We start from the raw sequence: 17,761 nt of genomic DNA, 5'->3' as shown, positions 1-17,761 counted from the left end.
AACCAACCCGTGCCTGTAGGACATACTACTGCAATCAAGCCACCTGGCCACCTTGTTGAAGCCGATACCCTGCCTACTTTGGGGAAAAAAAATGGCTTGATGACTTTTTCTGAGACTAATTAGCTACCAGCAACCAACGTAATAGTGCCAACTGGCCTTTTTTTGTCTGTATTTGATACATGACACACTAACACCAGTTTGTTTTTGTTGACTTTTGTGAGAAATTCTGTTTTGTCCAACAGAGTTATATGTAGTAAACACTCGTACACAAATACTGTAAATACTCTACACAGTTTTTAGGACAGGACTGAGCTTTGCTGGACACCCCACTCAAAAGCGCTTCACAGGTAATGGGGATCCCCTCCACCCCCACCAGTGTGCAGCCCCACCTGGATGATGCACCAGTCCGCCCGCCACACACCAGCTCTCAGTGGGGAGGAGAGCAGAGTGATGAAGCCAGTTCAGAGAGGGGGATTATTAGGAGGCTGTGATTGGTAAAGGCCAATGGGAAATTAGGTCAGGACACAGGTAGCCCTCCTATTGTTTTCAAGAAACGCCCTGGGATTTATAATGACCACAGAGATTCGGGGTCTTAGTTTCATGACTCATCCATAGGACAGCGCCTTTTTTACAGTCACTAGGGCCCACACAATCGGAAAGCGCCCCCAGCAGGCTCCACTAACGCCTCTTCCAGCAGCAGCCTTTGCTTTCCCAGGAGATCTCCCATCCAGGTACAGACCAGGCTCGCACCTTTGCCAGTTGTGAGCTGCAGGGTAATTTAGCTGCTGGCAATATCCAGTGTAATTTCACTAGTCTTGTGAATTTTGGAAATCATTTTGGAAAACCTTTCTACTACCGTTGAATATAGAGGGCAAAACGTGATTCTCCACAGCTACTGTACCAATATTTTTTGTGTAAAAGTAGCAGTGCAGATGATCCACTATGTAAAATGAAGTCCATCCGTACATTTTTATTTTATTCCATGACATTGATCAAGAGAGTACTTGTATTTTCTCTCATGAGTGCCATTGTACAAAGTACAGCTGATCTAAAGTGAGAAATGCAAATGTTCCCCTGCTTTTCACTGTGTACTTTGTCATTAAATGTGTGTAAGAAGGTACTCTAATTAGGACTGGGTCACTAAATGGTAGGACACCAGATAAACACTCCCTAGTAGCTTTTCTGTTATGTTTGAGGTTCTTTTATTCTGTGATTAAAGGCAACAATAAGCTTTATCTTTGGAGTTTTATACTGACTAGTTAGAATCTTCTTTGTTTGCATAAGGATTTGTTTTCCCTCTTCTATGCACTTACCTATGTCCACTCTTTATCTGCTTATCTGTGCTCTGTTCACTTCATGAGTGTTTATAGTAACCATATGCAGCATTGCATTTCAGCATATGCAGGCTTTTAAAGACCATTTCATTTCGTTTTGAAAGTGGAATTTTTGGATAGTTGACTGGATTTAACGTTAAAGAATTAAAATGTAACCTGACAGTGTTCCAATCGCCGTGATGTTATGTTCTCTTGGTGAAATTTGGCAGGCAGGTACAGTAGCAGTAGAGTTACTGGGGTTACCATGGCATCTTGTGGGCTGTTGCCTGTTAAAGTTAGTTTTTGAATCAAGGCCAGTACAGCTTTTATAACTAAGACTGCTGGAGCTCTGCTGAGGCTGATTACAGTGTGTGTGTACGGAGCGATATAATGCTGTGATTGGCTACCAGTGTTCATATATCTTGATCACATAGCAACCCCGGTCACTCTGTGTTTGTGCTCCGCATCACAGACAGCAGTATGAAATGTGGACCAGTGGACACTGATGTGTCTTTTTCTAGAGCTTAACATGAGAGGCACCATGAACACAGTCTTTACATTCTCTTTGAGCCTCATTTTACTGATGCAAGGTATATTTTGCTTTTGTATTCAGTCTGGACTTCAGGATTTGCTATGGTTATCCTATTATTACAAAACAGAACAATTGTTTGTGAGCATCAATTTAGTGTTTTTTTTCCGCACCTTAAAATGAATTCCTCAGTTTACGCATCATTGTAAAGTAGGGTTAAATTGTAACAGATACATCTGAGAGATCAGGTTTGTAACAGATTTTCATTGATTTTTTTTGAAAATGCTCAAGGTCTTAACTTCTTAAGGGCAGAACTCTGATAACACAAGATGAGATTCTCTCAAGTACAAACCTGAAAGATCAGCAAAGTTCTAGCAGTTTTTGTGTGTCTGTGAAATTGTAATCTGTAAGAATTATTTGCATCTCTATGAAGATTAACATTAATCAATATTTTGTGTTTGCAGTACATGAATCCCACAGTCAAAGTAAGTAAAATTAATTTAAATAAGTAAGTAAATTTTAATTTAAAGTGTTGCTGATTTTTTTTTTCAAACATGTTTCTTGTTAATGTGGAAAATAGTTGGAGTTCTACAGTGGTCTGGACTACTTTTTTGTCAGCATAGGTATCGGCACACAATGTCAAAACTTTCTCCAGAAATAGTAAGAGTGAATGATCTGCAAGAATTGCCAAATAATTGTAGTTTTATTGCACTGAATTTAGTTACTTGTGTTGTTAGATATTGAGGGCGTCAATACTAAAGTGTATGACTATAAGAAGTGTACACCGAATTTAAAAATAAATCTGAGAAGTGTAAAAGAATTTTGATCTTAGATTCATGTCGGTGCTTTACTGAGTGAATGTGTTTTCAAACGTTTTTCTATTGCTAGCTTTGAGCTTTACAACGGAAACAGTTTCTATCCCAGAAACCAGTCCTCCAGGGACAGTGGTTTTCGTTTTCACTTTTTCTCCGGCATCCTCCATCCCAACAATAAACTGCGTTGGTTCCAGCTCGTGCTCATCGATCTTTCAGCTGAGGGCAACTGGGACCACAGCTACGGTAAGGGAGCAGCTGTCTGGAGCCTGTTTTATCAGAGAGCACGCGTTCACCGAGTATATACTGGATTTGTTATGAATCCACCTATGTGAAGCGGATATTCAGTGATGCCTTTCAGAAACAGAGATGCACACAAACTCCAAAACAAAGTTGTATTGTTTGGCAAGGCGTCAGTCAAGAACTACTTTTCTTAACAGTTGTCTTAATTGGTACCGATCCCATCTTTTGGAAGAGTTCTCTGCGTTGATACCTAAAATACGGTTGCCGCATCAATTCTCCTGCTCTCTCTCTAGATTACTTTGTCCAGTTCGGCTGTTCTGAATCATAAAATCACAAATCAGTACACCAAGGACATCTACATCTCTTATATCGTCAGTGGAACAACTGTTTCAGCACAAGCCAGGCTCTATGTCGTTATCACTCCGGCCCCAAAGTGTGACAAACTCTTTGCAAGTGCAGGTGGGTCAGTGTATCTCTCTTCCTGGGAGTTTCAGCACAGTAAAGTAATAAAATCATCTCCCCGCTAATATCAACAGTCGATCAATTGTTCGGGTACTGTACAATAGAACCATTTTTGTTTTAGATCATAGCAATAAATGAATCTTTAATTCCTTAGCATGCATTAAGTAAGCTACATATGAAAATAGCTTATAGTTTTTAAACTCTGGAGTGAGCCTGGACACAGCAGACTTCTTCTGTATGGTTGGAGTTACATAACAACATATTTTGGATTATTTAGCTTGAGTTTGGGGATATTGGAATTTCAGTATCCAGATTTAATAATATGGTTTATTTTGTGTTGCCTTTGTGTTATTATTCATAATAACATTATGAATCTTATTTTAATCTTCTGCATTTGTATACAAGTTCTTTTGGGTATACTGTATTTCTTTGTTTTGTCCCCAGTTGATTGATTCATAAATAAAATGTGGTGATAAACCATGGATCACTAACAATGTTCGGGCATTGATTGATTTATTGATTGATTGGCAGGAGGAGTCACAGTAGAGGTCCTGCAGAACCTTGCTCCCTCTTCCATCATTTACATTGTGAATCCTGCTGATCCCAACCCAGGCAGCTATAAGGTAACAGCTGTTACCCTTTCAAAAGATATCATATAAATAAGACACTAGTTATTACCGCAGTAGTATCAGATGACTGTATACAGTATATCGAAGCATCACATTGTCTTACAAATCTTCTGAAATCCCATCATAAGAACAGGTATCCTTCACAATGTTTTCTTCTTAACAGTACTCAATGACTCCTGAAAAGCCCTTTGGTATAAACATCAACACTGGAAGTGTTACGAGTCCTGAAAAAGGATTTAGTGGCCCAGGGGTAAGACTATTTATATAATAATAACAACTTTCTGGCATTCTCACTTGGAAAGAAAATGAAGGAATGGAAGTGTTATTGTTTTTAGTAAGCAGGAGGGAGCAATGGCTTGAATCACTGGCTTTTAAAAAGAGGGGGTAGGTTAAAATTAAGTAGTTGTAATCGGTTCCTCTGCCATATGCCTTTTTGATTGATTGTTTGGATGTTGCATTGTAAAACTGAATGAATGCAGCCTCTGCAGATGCCCTTGTACAGTGTGACGGTACTTATAAAGGTTTACTGTAAGGCCAGGTGTAGGGTTAGAGTTTGAATGTACAGGAGTGGAATAACCATAGATCAGTGGTTCCTGTCTCTCACCCTGGGGGAACCACTCTGTCTGCTGGTTTTCATGCCAGCTGTCACCAGTACTCACTGATGCCTTTAATTGATCTGATGACTTGTTTAATCTTTTTGTTGATTTTGTTTCCACCCTCAATCCTGAATTTAAAAAAAAAACCTTCTTCAAGCATATTGTTTCCAATAGCTTCTGCATAAAGCGCAAAACTCTGTGTCCCCTCCATGTGCTAACCGTTATTAAGTACACTCTCAGACAGGCTCTCACTGGGGAGGAGAGTAGAGTGATGAAGCCAGTTCAGAGATGGGGATTATAAGGAGGCCATGATTGGTAAAGGCCAGGGGGGATATCTCACCAGGAAGCTGAGGGTTACACCCCAACTCTTTTCGAGAAACACCTTTTAAATGGCCACAGAGAGTTAGGGGCTCAGTTTTATATCTCATCTGAAGGACGGCGCCTTTTTACAGCATAGTGTCCCCGTCACTATACTGGGGCGTTAGGACCCACACAGACCGCAGGGTGAGCGCCCCCTGCTGGCCCCACTAACACCTCTTCCTGCAGCAACTCCCATCCATGTGCTGGCCAGGCTCACACTTACTTCGATTTCTAACCAGAATAGTGTAAAATTCTCTAAGAGCACTGGACAGACATCACAGTTTTCCATTTGCTCTCATGAATGAAAATGCCGCCTACAGAACAGCTCGTAAATGTGTGCAGCAGTTTGTACTAACATCATAAAACATACCACATTCTTTTAAAACATGAAGCCTTTTATTCAACACAGAGATTACAAATATTATAGTTAAATAATCTTTAACATTAAGACTTAAAAGTTTTATCTCTAAAAAGGTTTAGCTCTACAATCTCTCAGAGCAATCTTGCACTCTCCTGTGCGGGTGAGAAGGAAGTAGTGTGTTAAAAAATAGATAGATTTTGTCATCATGTATTTACTGATGTAAACAGCGTTAGGACCAAGTGTAGCACTGTTCTGTTGACTTTTTGATTCGATTTAAAGAAGCATGTACTATACCATGACATTTATTCTTGCCATGTTGCTATGTGTATAGTTTCGTTTGTTTTCTTTCAACTTTAGCGATACCTTTGATGACAAAGCTGTAACTATGCAAGCAGCCTTTTGAGTATTTGTGTACTCAGTGCTGTGAAAATACTGAAATACTCTCATGCAAAGAAGGTGACTTCTTCATGGTTCAGTTCGAGTATTCTCTCACTTTTCTTCTGTGTTCTTTCAATTAAAAGCGTTCAAAGAGCCAATTTTTTCCTTACAGGCAAGTCTCAGCACAACATTTTACAATGTAGACCAAGCTCAAATTCACAGTTTATGCCTTATACTGTAGGTAGCATGTTTTAAAAGAACACACCTTATCCATTCCTGCTCAGTGGTGTAAGCTTGTGCAGAAAGCTTGTTACCCTTTGTAAGACACAATTAGGTGCACTTTCTTTAGGTGATGCTGTATAATATTGACTTTCATATATACGATCTCTGATTTCAATAAAGTACGTAGAATACTAACAGTTTGATAACATACACGTAGGCTTTTAAATTTTGAAATAGTGATGTGATGCAGTAATCTTGCAGACATCTTCTCTTCCATCTGCCTGTTTCCATGTTTAGGTTTTTATCTATTGGGTGTTAGAAGACTAAGCAGTTCATTAGGAACCAAAGCACAGATTCTGTTACAATGTTTTAACCTACATCAAAATGGATACTTTTGTCTTCTCCTGGTGGGAGAAGACAAAGTATTTCAGAGCTTCCTGTTTCTGGTTATAGAGCTTCAAGCTGTCCATAACGGTCAATGGTATGAATGGTACATCGTGCAGTGGAATTCTCCATGTGAAGGTGTTGCCCGTAGAAACCGCCAATGTCACCTTCCCGTGAGTATACAGCATTGCTGACGTGCTGGGGGCGCGGTTATTCCCAATCCGACAACGAGCGCCCCCCAGTTATCGCAGCAGGTGATCCGTGGACCCATCCAGGACACCTGCAACTCAGCACAGTCCCTCCACAGCAATGACAGGAGCTTGATACGGCTGTACGTACTGCAGCCACCTTTTTTAGTTGTAAACCTGGGGAACAACTGACTTAGAGGGGTTCAGTGATCCATCTGAGGACTTTAGCTTTGTGCAAGGAAGCAACGAGGGCTGTGCAATGAAAGAAATACTCTGCCCACCAGAATGAAATGTCGCATTGAATTTAAAATGAAGCTAATTCTTTCCATGTTTTTTTTTTTAATCTTTGGGGTGGAATTTGCATGCTGGACACATCTGTGATCTGTCTTTCGTCAGGAAGAGCAGCTACGCTGTATCCATTGATGAGAACACTGGGCCAGGAGCCTCCGTCATGACGGTCTTAGCTAAAGGATCAGATATCTACTATCAGATCGTTCCCCAGACCTCGGGAGGATATGCTGCTTATCAGATCCATCAGCGTAAGCCTTTCCCATTCTCACATCACTGTTCTTTCTGGAGTTACCCAAAGATGTAAATAGTCCCTGAAAAGGGAAAGATGGTTCTAGACATTGTTCCATGCTTTCTGCTATTTCATGCTGTATCATGCTGTTCCTTGAGGACATTATTACCATTTTGTCAGTTTAAATTCTGCCTGAAACCTACTCTGACTACAAAAGTAACAAAGAAATACTAAATTCTGTGTGTTTTTTAGCTCGCTCATAATGTGGTTTACGTTTGCACCCATCCTCAAATATTGAAAACCAGACACAGAGGAGAAAAAAATGACAAGGTTTAAACCTAAAAAATGGGTTTTTAATGTGTTTTTTTTGCATTAAATAGCTATATATATGTATGTATGTGCACGTGTCTACTGCAGTGATTCTTAACTCTGGTTCTGGAGTCTGCTGGCTTTTGTTGCAGCGAGCTCTATGTCTCCAATGTTAGCTGATGATTTAATTGATGTGCTTGATTATTTAGTCTTTTATTTAATTTGCCTTTTCAGTCAGTTCTGAGTATCATATGTAAATACCCTGATTCAAGAGTACCGTTTCCAATGACAGGACTTTATGCAACATCTTCTCAGCTTGCTTTCTGTTATTTCTGATTAAACATCACTTTCTATTTAATCAGTTGATGATAACAGACACAGGTAGGAGAGACATCAGTGAGTATTTTTTCCTTCTGCTGAGGTCCAGTTTGTTACATTTGAGACAACACACCTGAATCAGGGCATTGGTAAAACTCAGAAATGGGTACAGGGTTGATATTAATTACAAATCCCATTTCAACTTATAAGAGATTAAAGCCAGTTCAGCTGAAAGCTGAAATCAAGTGGTCAGGTCTGTGACTGTTGTAAAAACCAGAAAACAGTGTTCCTACAGGATCAGGGTTGTAGACCACTGTAATACTGTGTGTTTGTGTAACAAGGCTCGGCAGATCAAGCATGTCACAGAAGTGACATCATCCTTTTGAAACCCAGACGGTGTAGGTTTCTGCTGAGTCACAAGGCCCTGCCTGCTAGTGTACAGGGTGATCGAATCCCAGCAGGGGTGGAGCAGATTAGCACATGTGCATACTGAGGAATTTGGGAGAATTGCCAGGGTTGATCAGCTTCATGTTTTTCTGCTCTCCAGGGACAGGTGAAATCAGAACCACCTACAACCTCGATCTGGAGGCGAACCCTCACCTGAACTCCACGGTATTTCTGGTGCAGGCCTACGACCCGATCCATAAAGTCAGCGCCACAGCGACGGTCTCCATCACTGTGAGGGACGTCAATGAATTCCCACCTGTATGCCACCCAGCTCTCATTGTGTGAGGAGTCTTTATCTAATCTCCCCCTCTCTCCTGCTGCTGTAATGTGTGCTGCTCCCGTGACTACTGTATATGAATGATTAACATCGGCTGAGCTAAAGAGAGGATAAGCATGGTATTTTTAGACTTACCATTAAGACCACTCTCAATCTTCCTCTTGAGGAAGAAGAATGAGCTGAGGTTTCATTTTTTCTTTTCTATTCCCTGTGTAAAAGGGAAAGATGGAGTCTCTTGTTTCCAACTTTCCTTATGACTTTTTTTGTTGCATGGTCTGCTTTCAGAAACTCAGATGTGTCCGTTATTACATTTTAGTGTGACAGTGAGAGTAGTTCAGTGTGTTTCTATGGGGGGCCCTCTGTCTTCTGGTTCATGTGGTAGCTGAGCTCTCAGTTAACTGACCCCTGAACTGCACTAATCGTCACGTGAATTAAACATTTTTAATAGTTTGCAGCTGCAGACTTGTACAGTAGATCTCAAATTGCTTAATGGAGTCTTCTGCAGTATGTGTCTAACTGAAACCTGACGACAAAGGAACGGGTCTAATTCTGCACATTGTTACCCTCAGCTAAGGGTTCTGTGAAGCTGAGAGCACAGCTGAAATGAAGCCCAGCCAACACTGGGGGGTCCTAAACAAACGCACAGGCTGGCAAACAAATGTGGTCTTTTGTCGATGAACAGAGCGCAAATAAAGGAATCGGAACCCATTGGATACAAGTTTCCGAGTGATGACCCAGTGAAGTGTGTGGACATGGACAGGATGGACAGCAGCCTAACATACAGTATCGTTACTAACGAGAACTCCAAGGACAAGTTCCGGATCTCGCCACAGGGCGGGTATTTGGTGGTGAGCAAATTGTTGATTTGGTTCGAGAGCTGCCCGTGTCACGGGTTATTCATCCGACCTCTCTTTTTTTCCTTAACTTTTTATATTGCCATTTGAATTGACATTGTTTTTTTTTTTCTTTGTGTTTTCTGTATAAAAATTCTTACACCCTTGTGGGTCGTGTAAAAGCTGGGGCGGGGCGGTGGCATTCTAGCTAAGGATCTGAGCCTGTGGCTGGAAGGTTGCATGTTCAAATCCCACAGCTGGCAGGGGAATCCTACTCCATGGGGCCCCTGAGCAAGGCCCTTAACCCCAGCTGCTCCAGGGGTGCTGTACAATAACGGACCCTGTGCTCTGACGCCAGGCCTCTCTCCCTGTCTGTGTGTCTCAAGGAGAGCAAGCTGGGGTCTGCGAAAAGACAAATTCCTAATGCAGGAAATTGTATATGGCCAATAAAGTGATCTGATCTTACCTTGTCAATAAGTCTGCCTTCACTGTAAGATTCTACTGGAAACCCTTCTTTGCTTCTCTGCTTGTTTTCCCTAGTTGAACAGTACATTGGATTATGATTCCTATGAAGTGGCAAATGTTAATTTTCTGTACACTGCTAGTATCATCGTAACAGACAATGGAAAGCCTCCACTGACAAGTAAGTCGACTTTTTTTGGTGTGATTATTAATGTTGGTGTAATTAGCAGTAGTAGTAGTTGTAACAATAAAGTGAAACAGTTGCTTATCAAAAATTGTAATATACAGTATATAGAGTAGATACAATAACTGCTGACTTGAAGTGCCTTTTATTTGCTTCACAATTAGGCTTTGGTTGTCAAACCACTGTACATTAACTTAAATGATTTGGGTTTACTTGCTCAAAACTGGACTTTAATGCCTTCAAAGCTTTCTTTGCACAATTTCCAAATCCAGAAAAATTCAACTGTTTTAAAAATACATATGAGTCCAGAATATAGAGGAAACCTAGCGGATTCCTAGGAAAAAATCTCCCCTTATCATTCCGGTGAAAATGCTCTATAGATGAGAGTTCCATTCAGTGAAATGTGCTGTTGTCTTTTCCTTGCAACCTCTGTATTCTAGAAATGTATTTTCAAAGCTTCAGCTTACCCTATCAACTCCATGTGTTTTTAGACCTATAGATCAATGTTACTGAACTCAAAGTGTAAACTCCAGGTCCACTGGTTCTTAGTTTTGCAGTTTTTATTTCAAGCCCAGGAAGATTAATCATAGGCAACGGCCAGTTAGTTCAGTAACAAATTTAAGAGCTCTATTTGAATGAGGTGGGGAAGAGTCCTGCTAAATGGATCTTTCTATGTGCCCTTTTCATTCAGGGGGTTTAATTAAGCAGTCCACGAGTCCATAAGTAGGACCTCGGTCAAGTTAAGTTTGTCTAAATGCGAAATTTTAGTCAGGTTTGCAGGTGATGCCAAAATAGGAGGATTAACAAGTAGCGTGTAAATAGCAAAAAGATTCAAAAGGTTTGGATAAAATACAAGACTGGGCAAACACTGCCATCTGGCAGATGGTGATGCAGACAATTACTCTTAGGGGAAACATAAACTATAAACCCAAAATGGGAAACGCTGAGCTCGAAGGGCCTGCTTAAGAAAATGGCTTAGGTGTTTATGTTGACACATCTTCCCTAGACAATGTGGGAGAGCAATAAGCAAGGTAAACAAAGTGTAGATTTAAACGCAAGGAAAATATGTTGACATTGTATAATGTGCAGGTCAGGTCTTGCATTAAAAATGTCCCGTGCTAACATAAACAGTGAACTATGAACAAGAGGTTACAAGCTAGAACTATGTAGGAGTGCATTTAAAACTAAGAATAAGACGCACATCTTTACCCAAAGGGTGGTAAGAGTATGAAACAACCGCTGGCTGAGATCATATTGAGATAATTATCTACTAACTACCAAAATGATCGATGGGCGGAATTCTCTTTGCTCTCTTAATCTTCCAGCTACAATCCCAGTATACATAACGGTGACCCAGGTGAATGAGCACCCTCCTGTCTTCAGCCCCTGCCCTCAGGCCATGCAGGTGAACGAGAATGCCCCCCTGGGCACTGTCATTGGCCAGGTCAATGCCACAGATCGAGACTGGCCCTTCAATAATGTCGAGTACAGCATCGCCGGGGGCGCAGGCAACAACCCCCCAAAATTCTACATTGACCCCAGAAGTGGTGAGCATCTGTTTGCACCTTTTTAAAATTAAATTAAAGACATGGGAAATTCCAGTTTTAGTGGCACCAATTAATCCTTTTTTCTGCAGGTGAAAGGATTTGTGCTTGATTCCTTTGTCCAGTCAGCATTGCTGGGGTTATACCTGAGGACACATGTTTTTGTTTTGACCTAATGGATTAAATGTCCAATAGTATCATTCTTCTTTACTGTTCTTATTCTTGTGGTAACAACAGGTAAACACTACTTTTTTTCTGCATGTAGAGAATGTACCACGCAGTCTAATCGAAGCATAAGTGTGGTATCACAGGTATAAGAAATTTAGAACATGTACACATATAGGATGTTCCCATGAAATCAGCGTTTCTTTGTTTGAAGGTGAAATCCATGTTCTTTCTCACCTGGACTATGAGAAGCAAACAATTTATCAACTGAAGATCAAGGCTGTGGACATGAACCAGGACATTTCCCCTGATCCACAGATGCAGAAGACTGCCTTTTGTACTGTCACTGTCAGAGTTCAGGTAAGGGGAATTCATTATACTGCATGCTTAATTGTTAATAAATGTATGCTTCAATGGGGAACAGTAATGTAACTGACAAGCTATGAAGGATTGTGTGCATTCAGTGCATTTAATTAAACAGTTCCTCAATTCCTTCTCATTCCAAATACTTCCTTACTTTTCCTGTTGGACTTACGGTATATTATCAAAGTTTTGTTGCCGCAGAGCAAGCCTTACTCACAATTAACTGAAAACTACAATGCTGGTCTGGAAAAGAAAATTGATTCAAAGGAAATTGTGCACTACAACACAAGAGCTTTGATACTCATTCAATTAAAGACCTGTGACGGTGTGTAATTATATGTACAATTAATCTCAGGGCTAGTGTGCTCATTATTATTACTATGTCTAGTGTTGTTCTGGACTCTTTGAATTAAACTTTTGAGATTGAACGGTTTGGAAATTTGTTTTCTAAAACTCAGGATGAGAATGACAACCCACCTGTGTGTAAACCTCCTTATTATGAGGAACTAATTTATTCCACTCTGAAGACTGATGTAGGAATAACAACTATTCAGTGCACGGACATAGACACCCCTATAGAAGACCTTACCTATAGTATAGTAGGAGGTGAGTCGTTCACAGATCAGTGCACCGATTATAGTGAAATGTATGTATTACACTGTTTTAAGATTGATATGGAACATCCTAATGCAGGCATTAATATAATTACATAAAGGTTAAATTGAGGTAATCGCCAGTTTTGTTTTGGAATAGAAAAGCTGGACAACTTTTTAGGAAGGCAGATATTTGACCGATTGCAGTACATCTTTTTACATGGTACACACTGGGGAAAAAAATAAAATATGTAAAGTTATTTTCAACATAATGTGAGCAGAAACATTTGCCAGTCTGCCAGTAGGGTAAGATACTGTACATTGTTTCAAAAGGATCATGGAAAGTAATTCTGGTCCTCTCACAAAGCCTCTTAAAAATGAGGGTAAATATAGCATCCAGGTGGGGCTGCACATTGGTGGTGGTGGAGGGGATCCCCATTACCTGTAAAGCTCTTTGAGTGGAGTGTCCAGAAAAGCGCTATATAAATGTAAGCAATTATTATTATTATTATTATTATTATTATTATTATTAAATAAGAAACAGCAAAGTTTCACTTGAATTTTTTTTTTCACCTTATGGAAACTTCATCTTGTCATCATACAAATACTAGATTTCTGCTCGTAAAATTGACCAGTGCAGGAGTCAGGTGTCCCGGGGGGCAGAACTGCACTGTTGACACCTCCTGTACTTCCTCAGGCAACGTTAATAACCGCTTCACCATGAAGGGAAGCGCACTGTGTTCCCGGAACGCCTTTTCCTTCAAGACGCCGGGGGTTTATGACCCCACGGACTATGAGCTCCTGATTGAGGTGAAAGACAAAGGCCCACCTGTTTTCTCCACCACGGCGACCGTGATCGTGCACGTGGTTCCCTGGACGACAACCCAGCCCACCACCACTGTCAAAACCACGGTAACGCCGCCATGGAAACCACAGGGGCTGCTTCCAGGCTCCCGCGTCCTGTGTGCCTGCACCAGGCCGGGTTTCCTCCATTAACCAGACCCAAGCTTGGTGCTGTAGGAGTCTGTTTCAGAATTACGACGAGCTGCGTAAGAGAACATCTTCCAAGTTCTGGCCCACTATAGAAGTCCTGTTGTGTTTTTTAGCTCTCAAATCCTGCTGTGCATTTGTTAGCTCTCTATCTCTCATTTTCCAAAAATATCCGGTAAGACCGATCGTCTTTAGCTGTTTATCTCACATTTGTTCTCCTTCTGTTACATTTTTTTCTTGAAAGCTGTCTGCGCCTTTTTTTCAGGCCCAAAGATTTTCACCATTCTGAACATCAGGGCGGATCTAGTTTGTGAAGATGTAATGGCTTCAAGCTGATAGATCTGTTTGAAGGGAAAATACAAGGGGTAAATATATGTAAATAGGGGAGGGAGGGATGAAATTGTGTTTTTCAGACTTTTGGAAGGAGTGGGAAGTTGAAATTGAGGAAATGGGGCAGGACTGGTTGAAACCGAAGACTCTTAAGTGGAAGCAGAGATGCAAGCCACCCAGACAGCGAGCTCTTCCCTCACACATTTCACTGTCATCATTGTGATTGCAGCACAGGCCCCGGCCGACTAAGATAGTGACGCTCACGGTGTTCGAGTGGGTCCCAGACACCTGGTTTGTGGTCGTGCTCACAGTTGCTGGAGCCCTGCTGCTGCTGGCTCTGGCCTTACTCACCTGGAAACTGCTCACCCTGTATGTATCAGCTCCCAAGCATATGTGTTCCAATCATGCCAATCATGATCCTAAACTATTTACTAGTGATTAGAGATTAGTTTGGTAAAGATATGTTTAGACTCCAGCAGGGATTTGTAAGAATGTGCAGCAGAGTGGCATAAGAAGGGGCTGCAGTTACAGTTGGCCTGCCACTAGAGGTCACTACACAACCTCTTATTACCTGTAAATAGCCACACTAGGGGTGACTGATGAAATTATTGGTTAATTGGTAAAGGGTTTAGAAATGTTCCTTCTCTCATGGGTGTAATTAGGCTTTTGTTTGGTATTTAAAGGGCATGCACAGTGCTAGTGGTGACTTTTTGTTTAATGTTTACCCTGGAATTTACTCTGGGACTGTAACAGATTGTGTGTTTTTGTACAACTCAGGAGACTGCCCTGCTTGACAGCAGGGTCTGTCACAGCAGGATATTCCAAAATACACATAAATAAAAAAAAACAATAAAGGGGAACCCCTCACAGTTTGGGGTGCAGGTTGAGGTTCATAATTTAGTAACTGCTGGTTCAGTTATGACCTACCTACAGATGGCAGATTTTTCTTCTCTGATTTTTGCATGCGTGTAGCCAGCTTGTCCCCCCAAGCAGCAGTGCATAGCAGGCCGGAGCTGCTGGGGTTTAGGACCTCTGGAATATTCAGGGCAGTAAGCTTAGTGCCCTGCCAGGCCTCTGAGAGCTGTAAGGGAAGCCTCCAGCTTCAGAGCAGCTTATCACTCCTGCCACTATGACTGTTTTAACAAGGAACCAAGCAGCATGTGGATCTGTGCATGTGGCCCCTGCCCGCTGGGCACTCATACAGAGGTGTTTCTTCCTGCAGGACCTCAGTCTGCGGGCGGGCCCCCATAGAAGCCACCAAACCCCTCCTGCAGGACAGGTGAGCTCCAGCCCCGTAGCCCTCCCCCCTCTGTCGGACTGGAGCGGAAAGTGGCTTAACCTGATACCTTCCGGTATCCGACTCTGAAACCCTCAGCGAAACTTGTGAACCCTTGGTCACGTTAAAAAAAACAAGTTTCTCAAAAAAAGCAAGTGATTCCTATCAGGTGGGTGGTATTTTTTCCAGAGGGGAAAAAAAACAATCTTTAATCACCATTCTTGGAAAATCAGCTTTATTTAAAAAGATTGCGAAAGGCGGGTTGAGTTTGGTTGCTTTTTTTTTTGTTGTTCTCCCGAGTCTTTGCTCCCCAAAATGTCCTTCGCTTGTGTTGAAACGGCACCATTCCTCAGTGAAATGACCCCAGTTGTCATGCCGATAGAGAGAGAGTTTGTGTTACAGCAGCAGTGTTGGTTTACAGACAGACAGAAAAAAAAACACGACAACCACAACGATACGCATACATATTTGCATGGAAAAGCAAGTGTTAAGTAAGGATATGACTGAAGGTACTGTATGAATGAGAACTTAAGTCTAGCGTTTTTGTGTTGGCAAGTCTCTGTCTGCGTTCTGATGGGAGTAATTGGATTTATTGGAACTGGTACATGGATAAGTTATTCTTGTTTAGGGCAGCCAGGGGAGCTGTGACTTTGCTGGGTTTTATTTTAATCTAGCCTTTCACGACAGAGACGAGAGTGTAAAAGGCTTTTAAAGCTGCTGCTTGCATGTGTTTTTGATTCAAGCGGTGGCCAGTTCAGGGGAGTCTTTGAAGATGCGGGACCCACATCGCCGAGCAACCTCCATCAGCAGAGCTCACCACCCCCAGCCGCGGACAAGGAGATCCCCGAGAGCCCCCTCTCCCTGGTCAGTTCCCTTTCCACCGCCTCACTTCCGAACGGGCCGCTGCCTGCGATCGCTTTCAGCTGAGGGACACTCTCCGTCTCTGGAATGAGCAGTTTTAAGCCCTATTTCTAGTCGGATAAAAAACGGTGGTTCTTCAGTGTTAATGTGTGGTCATTTATTTTTCCAGCAGCGATTCGATGGCAGAGCCCAGGACCCGAGTAAGTAATTTGGTTAATATTCCTATTCCCTTCCGCCCTCAGATAGCGTCCCTGAATTTGAATTTGAATTTCGCTATCATGCGATATTGCTGGAGTTATTCATTTTTTCCAGTCAATAACACATTTCATAGTGCAAATCGATTTAGCCTCGGTTGCCAGGATAAAAATTCCCATTATGCAGACTGAAAGCTGTCATTATCATTGTGAATAGACATAAAATGACTATAAGCATACAGTAGGATGCCTTCTAATGTATAAAATGCCACAAGAGATTTTCTGTATATCAATATACTGTACAGTACTTAGCAAATGTCTACATAATTACTTTGTTTTAAGTGAAATGCATCATGCATTGTTAGAGCAATGAAGGCCTTTGTGGAAAATCACTAAACTGAATCAGAGGTTTCAGTTCTGACAGTCAAAGCCTGGATAACAGACTTTGTTTGTCTCCTAGTCACAGGGAGAGAGTACATCTTCAACAGTGTCACTGGACAAAGGCGCTGGCTGTGAAAGAACAAGGCTCTGATAGAGTGGACATTACTGGATGCATGTCACTTACATTGTGCCAGAACAGACATTTCATGCATCCTCTTTTTAAGATTTGTTGAACAGAATCTCCCCCTGAATATACAGCACTATTGATTAAGAACCTGACAAAAGACTTCCCTAAGTATCATGTGGCACCTAAATTTAAGCACTTCTTCAAATGATAGCCAATTGATCACAGTCCCATCAAACCTGTACGCCTAGCAACTTTCTGTTCAACTTAATTGAACACAGCAACTCAAACTGATATGAACTGTGCTGAGCTTGAAGCCATGTTACCTCGCACAGTTGTTAAAGCACGTTAATATGGAAATATGATCAAACTCACCTTGGGACACACGTAAAGTCAATTTAAAGGCAAGAGATGATGTTGGAGTTTTGACTGTTCCTCTCACCTTGCACTGTGTGAAGAAAAAAAACAGCTTTGAAAACAACATCTATAACATCCAGACCACTAGCATTTAAATAAAGTACTCTGACCTGGTCTGTCATTTGTTCAAATTTCTCTTAAAGCAAAAAAAAAAAAATGATATAAGTGGAGCCCCTATAATAATTAATAGCAATAAGATGACAATATATTTACTTTTTTAGTTGGTTCAAAATAGCACTATACACTTGTAAAAATGAATGAATGCTTATTTTACAGTGGAAATGGATTTTAATTAGTCATATTGACATTTACACAAATTCAGTTTGTGATTATAAAATGCTTGTCACGTTAAAGTATAATCCAGTTATATCAGCATGTGTTAACACAGCTACAATATTGCACTTAATCCTACTGTTGTGACTATTAAACACCCATCACAGTCTCTTAGATGCCACTCTGTAGGTGATGCATCGCCTTCCTTCTCCAGGAGAGTCACTTCATTGTTTTTTACACTTTATGATTAATGCTATTGTCTTGCATGGTTAATTTTTTTTTACCTTGCCTAATGCAAAAAAAAGATTTTTTAGCTTCCTGTAATAAAAGGGGGTATTAAAATTCCAATTGTCTGTCTTTAATTATTCCAAGGAGTGTAGGTGTCAGAATGTTCATATGCCATGATTAAGCTACTAACTACCA

At 41.2% G+C, this 17,761-nt stretch overlaps 1 protein-coding gene across 1 annotated transcript; it reads left to right on the top strand.

Annotated features, from left to right (window-relative positions):
• The first annotated feature begins 361 nt into the window (after positions 1-361).
• Positions 362-17,680, top strand: LOC107077432 (cadherin-related family member 4-like). The gene is made up of 20 exons (XM_015348047.2): positions 362-1,903; positions 2,307-2,327; positions 2,731-2,900; positions 3,191-3,356; positions 3,891-3,982; positions 4,152-4,238; positions 6,359-6,462; positions 6,874-7,016; positions 8,172-8,352; positions 9,031-9,196; positions 9,722-9,824; positions 11,153-11,374; positions 11,751-11,896; positions 12,358-12,505; positions 13,190-13,404; positions 14,042-14,181; positions 15,035-15,091; positions 15,832-15,952; positions 16,119-16,149; positions 16,604-17,680. Exons 1-20 carry the CDS (start codon positions 1,819-1,821, stop codon positions 16,657-16,659), a joined length of 2,454 nt encoding a protein of 817 aa, XP_015203533.2. The 5' UTR covers positions 362-1,818; the 3' UTR covers positions 16,660-17,680.
• The last annotated feature ends 81 nt before the right edge of the window (positions 17,681-17,761 follow it).

The sequence above is a fragment of the Lepisosteus oculatus genome, chromosome 4, assembly GCF_040954835.1.
Source record: "Lepisosteus oculatus isolate fLepOcu1 chromosome 4, fLepOcu1.hap2, whole genome shotgun sequence".
Classification (NCBI taxonomy): Eukaryota; Metazoa; Chordata; class Actinopteri; order Semionotiformes; family Lepisosteidae; genus Lepisosteus; species Lepisosteus oculatus.
This window is presented reverse-complemented; position numbering and strand designations above follow the sequence as displayed.